The following is a 5,441-nucleotide window of genomic DNA, read 5'->3' as shown; positions in this document are numbered from 1 at the left end:
ATAGCCAGATCATGCATGCACCACAATTTCAAACTAAAAAGCAAAAAACTTGTTAAAGGAACTTAAAGATACCAGATAGTCTTAATTTTTAGCACTCTGGATTTAAAGGTTTACAACAGGGAGTATCATGCTACAAGAGAAACTAAAAGAAAAGACAACCAGTGCATTTTGACAGTGTAAACTTAGATACACAAAGACTGAAATTGCTCGTCCACACAAAGTATCAGATATTCTAAACCAGATATTTAAGACAACTGAAATTCAGTTCAAGGTAGTGAGACAAGTTAAGCTTATAACCGGACGACACCTCTTTAAATGAAGAGCTTTTACTGTAAGAAGAGAAGGCAAGGTACCTTTATGTATTTTCATCTTTATTTAATGAGCACTTTGCTATTTTTCTCTAAAGATTTTAATTCCTTTTATCTAGTAAAGCCATTCAGTTCTGTAAAGAGGACTTGAGTCTGGGCAGGTTGTGCATCTCAAAACAAAATCCAGGAAATGGTGGATTGTATGCATCAATATTTCAGTATGCATCAGTAGTTTTTCCAGACTGTTTTACATACATAAATAGAGCACATGGAAGTACTGTTTCTTTCTACACGTTTATATTTGGACTTCAACTGCCATTTGTGCAAACCATTCTCATTTTGGAAGAAAGAGGCTTTCTTCAATTGCAGAACTCCATCAAATATCGTTTACCTGCAATTCTGATGTGTACAGGGGATTACACAAAATGCAAAGCTTTCTCACAGCTATTATATTAAACTCTATTCCAACTACAGGATTTGATAGTACTACCAAAAATGATGTTTACATTTTGGAAAAAGCTTTGGTTGCAAGATGTCCACTCTTCCAGACTTCTCAGCTTTCTGGAATGAAACAAACAGCTCGCTGAAGCATTAAAAACATATTTACACTTGGTTTGCTTTCGTTGAACCAAGATGAATAAGAGTCATAACGGTAGTATAACCATGAAGCAGGTCATCCTTTATGTCATTACATTCTCTTAATACAAAATTCCCAGTAACTATTCGATCACATCCTATTTCCCCATGTCCAAAAAAGCCAAAGAGGGGAACACTTGGGAAAAACTTCCTAAATGCATCTGCTTCCATATTCCTTTTGGTTTTATAATGCCGATATCCTCTGCCAATACAAGCAAACATGAAGCCAATAGTGTTACACTCAGGGATGTTGGCTGCTTTGAGACGCTGCATGGCGGCTTCTGCAGTCCTCTCATCAGCTACATCCTGGTCTAACAGAACAGTGGCACTCTGGATCTGGGGACCGCTGAAAGCCAGCCCAACCACTCCGCAGGCATCACCGGGCTGGGCAGTGTTACTGAAAGGCAACAGGCACCAAGTTAGAAAACATTCTGGAGAGACCAATTCCAACATGAATAAACTTCTGCTGTGGCAGAAGTAGATTTCAAACAGACCAACAGCCTAGTGGTTTTGAGAGCCACCCACAGTTAAAAAACAAATCAAAGCCTTCCAATTTTAGCAACTGGTTTTTTTTTAGCAACATTTCATAAGGAAAAGCTTTCACATCCATTACCAGGGATTGAGCGTAAGCCTACCTTTCAAATACATGCCAAATTCAGCAGTTCGTGTGTATCACAGCTCCATCATTCCAACTAAACTATTAGTTAAACAAAGATACTCAGCATTTACATCTCAAAACAGGGCAGCACTCAGTGATGGCTTCAGAGTCATGTCACTTTAAGTCTCCTTGGTTTGCCAGGACACATTGGTTTTAGTACTTACCTGCTTATGCTTTATTAGCAATAATTTAATATACCATCAGCTCTCTTATCTAGACTAATGGTGCGGCTGGCATCCATCAGGTGCAAGAAAAATGTTGGTATTACTATGGAGTCCAGACCTACACTGGCACGAGAGAAGCCTGGAGCAATGTCTGCACTGCGCACCCCAGCACCGGATGCACCTGCGAGTCGGTCACCACAAAGGTCTCGCCCTGTGCAGCTGGAGCAACTGGAGCCCAAATCTGCCCTCCAGGGATCCTGGCGGAGGGAAGGGGTTTAAGCTAGGTGAGATCTAGCCCAGTCCTGTGAGACCCACATCCTTCAGCAGTGGCAGCACATTAGGCATGCTCCTGGGGCACAGTCCTGTTTGTGTGTTCAGCTACTGCTCTGTAACGTGAACCAGAACAAGGCTAATACAGAAACAAAATGTTCACATAAATGGTCCCTGTCTCAACGACTGGTATTTTATCTGCAAGCCAGAGAGTAAACACAGACTGCAACTAACATGGGGTCTCTGAAGCTGGAAATCTCCTTCGCAGTGGGTTTTCCAGAATCCAATTCATAATACAGCCAAACAAAGCTTCCAGCTTTTCCAGCTAGATCACAGTGTAGCAGTTGGATTTCACTCTCTTAAAAAAAAAATATTCCATTTTACTTCTGTTAGTGAGCATTTCTAATATGACATAACTAACAGGCTATGCTTTCTGCAGTGTTTTACCCATTTTAAATCTTCTGGACAACTTAGCTCAAAAAAGATACCTACTTCTCAGAGGTCAGTGATGTAAAGCTCTCCACTTGTCCCCCAGCCAGGATGATACTTTTCTCATTCAAAGGATTGACTATTTGATGAAGAAATCGAGTAGCTCCAGACTTCCAGGAGTTGTAGCCAAACAGAAGAACCACCCGGAGATCTGGGTTATTTTTCAGACCTACAAACAAAACAGAAACACCAATCCTCTTATTTTTAACTCCAGACCCCTGAAGTCCAACCATCCTAGTCTCTCCTCAAATAATACATCACACCTTTAGTAACGGCCTTCCATTGCTGCAATTGGGAAAACAAGACACAAGCTGCGCACGCATTCAGGAGATGGGCTGCGTTCCCCAAATAAGTGACAATTTCTGAAAAGAACCCAGCAAGGAAGACAAGACTGCATCTGCATCCTTCAGCTTTCGATTTCTTTAGCAAAGCACCTGAGTTTTATCTCTGCCTCTCAAGGCACAGCTCTTCAGTATTATTTGACAGCCTTGATCGTCCTTTTACAGATAAGAACTGAGCATACCAAGTTATTCAACAAGAACTGCAACACAGTAAACAGCTTTACCTGAAAATTAGATACATTACATACATCAGCCAGCTGCTTATCTGGAGGCAGAAACTCACAGGTTCCTAGAAGACTGAAGAAACCCTCATTACATTACTCTTCATAAACGATCTACCCTGCTCAGGGCACAACACGAGGAATGTAAACTGTATGTACTGAAGTACTCTATCTTCTGTTCTACCTTTCCTTGCTACAACACCTCACTTAGGATCTAAATACAGTTATTTTGGAGAACAGAAGCAGCTCCTCCCCACTCATTTTTAAACTGTAGTGATGGCAATCATTCCTAATGGCACAAACTCTTTTATAATTATTTTTACCCAATTAGAGGTTGTTCAAAACCTAACAGCTCCCTCTGAACAGCTCCACTTGGAACCTAACTGAGGTAATCTGAGATCAATACTCAGGATAACTTAATCTTAATTCTCCAGAGACTGGGAAGAACAGAGATTGTAAATACCAGCTGCAGCCCCAGAGAGCCACAGCGTGCTCTATGAGCGGAGCTAGCACAAGGGCTGTTGCTTCCACACTGGCACTTAGAAGAGCAACGCAACACCTCTCAAAAGCCCAAATAGAGGGGAGAACAAGGACATACCTGCTTCTGCAAATTTACTTTCATCAAAGACCCTGTTCTTTGAGTCTTTTGAGAAATGGAAGGTTTGAATTTTCACCCCATCGATTTTGGGAAACAACAGAGCAAACCCAGCTTCGCCCTCTTCAATTTCTTGAGGTTGATTGCTGCTTGAACCCATAGGGGTAACTACAAAGACACAAAACCAGAGATCTTGGTTCAGTGACTCTAGTACTTTTGTCTACACTGTAACGCACGTTAAAAGAGGCAGAACAGCTTAGATGATGTAAAAGGTGACAGTTCATTTCTATAACAACTTATCTAATTGACAACTGGTGTGATATTTTTGTTGATGTTTTGACAAGATGAAAGGTGTAGGGAGTCCTGCTGGCTATAGATTACGCTGATGTCACTTTGGACAAGGAGACATAGATATATTTGGACACTTCCCCCCAGCCACACCAAATCAGTTGGAAAACAAACACCGTGCAACACAGCTGCCTCAAGCCTTCCTGCCAACTTCTGCGGGTATGCAAACATACTCAGATTTGTAAGGACCACAAGTGAAATGGGGAAAGGTGTTATACTGTCATCACACGCTTATGTAAAGCAAACCAACACAAATATTAGGAGTGTATCATTGAATTACGCTAGTAACAACAAATACCCTACTTATGCTTTGGGAACAGAATTTAAGGTGAGAAACTAGGAAAAAAATTTTCTAATTATAAGAAAAAGTGTAGCAAAAGACTGCCAAGGGACGCTGTGAATTTTCTGGTTATTGCATATGCCTCCTCCTAGATCATAACAAACAGGTACGTACTGAGGATGTCCTGTACAATTAGTCACAATGTGACTGTGAAAAATATAGATAAATCCAATAAACAATAATTTCATTAAGGTGCCAGGAAAAACTGCAATAAGCTGCCTGTTCAATTAAATCGGCCCTTTTAATTACAACTGCATCATATGAAGTAAGAATTTAAACTACACATGATTTAGCAGCAACACTGTGAGCTCCTTAAGACTTAAGCTATTTGCTGAACAGCGGGGAGAACACGGCAATCACTGTGAGAACTCTCCCGTCAGTATGCAGGACTATGCTTTCAAAAACATATGAAATGGTGATCAACAGGAAACGGAACAGATGTGTGACACCCTGGACACTGTCAGGCTGATCTCTCACAAAATCACACATTTTCCTCCTACCTACAATCCCCGGAGTGACCAGTCCAAGAACCTGACATCGCTTTGGCAACAATTTCTCAAGTGCAACTGCTGTTTCTTTACTGTTTCTTTTCCTGGCTGTTAAAAAAAAAAAAGGGGAAAAAAAAAAAAGCCACAGAAAAGTAAGTTAGCTGTTCTGAACGGTACCGGAACAAACACCTGCCCATCAGCTGCTGCCCTGCTAACAACGCGGCCGCTCTGCACTGACTGGTAAGAGCACAGGACGACTGGCAGGGAAACAGACCCAACACCCTCCAGAGAACGGGAAAGGAGCTTGTCCGTGGAGAACAGCACACACCCACGAGCTGTGTGTCGTACCATAAACACAAACCTACGTGGTCACAGGCTTTTTTCTGCAAAAGATTTACGTTCCCTTGAAACTTGAATTCACAGAGCCGACTTTCCTCCGCGCGCTGCACTCGCACCCCAAGCGCTCCGGGAGGAGCCGGCTTTACCTTTCTTCTGCTCGTGACACTCCTCGTGCCCGCTGAAGGTTTCCGCGTCCGCGATGTACAGCACGGTCTGCGGCAGCACCCGCACCTCCTGCGAGAAG

At 42.2% G+C, this 5,441-nt stretch overlaps 1 protein-coding gene across 1 annotated transcript; it reads right to left on the bottom strand.

Annotated features, from left to right (window-relative positions):
- Positions 1 to 633: 633 nt before the first annotated feature.
- On the bottom strand, positions 634 to 5,437 carry FBXO22 (F-box protein 22; the record flags this gene model as incomplete). The annotated part of the gene is made up of 5 exons (XM_010086158.1): positions 634 to 1,341; positions 2,529 to 2,694; positions 3,686 to 3,850; positions 4,871 to 4,966; positions 5,344 to 5,437. Coding segments are annotated over 5 exons (951 nt in total), but the record flags the coding sequence as incomplete, so codon positions are not given.
- Positions 5,438 to 5,441: the final 4 nt, after the last annotated feature.

Source organism: Pterocles gutturalis, unplaced genomic scaffold (genome assembly GCF_000699245.1).
Source record: "Pterocles gutturalis isolate BGI_N339 unplaced genomic scaffold, ASM69924v1 scaffold51180, whole genome shotgun sequence".
In the NCBI taxonomy this organism is placed as follows: Eukaryota; Metazoa; Chordata; class Aves; order Pterocliformes; family Pteroclidae; genus Pterocles; species Pterocles gutturalis.
The sequence above is the reverse complement of the archived record's forward strand: the minus strand, read 5'-3'. Positions and strand labels throughout refer to the sequence as shown.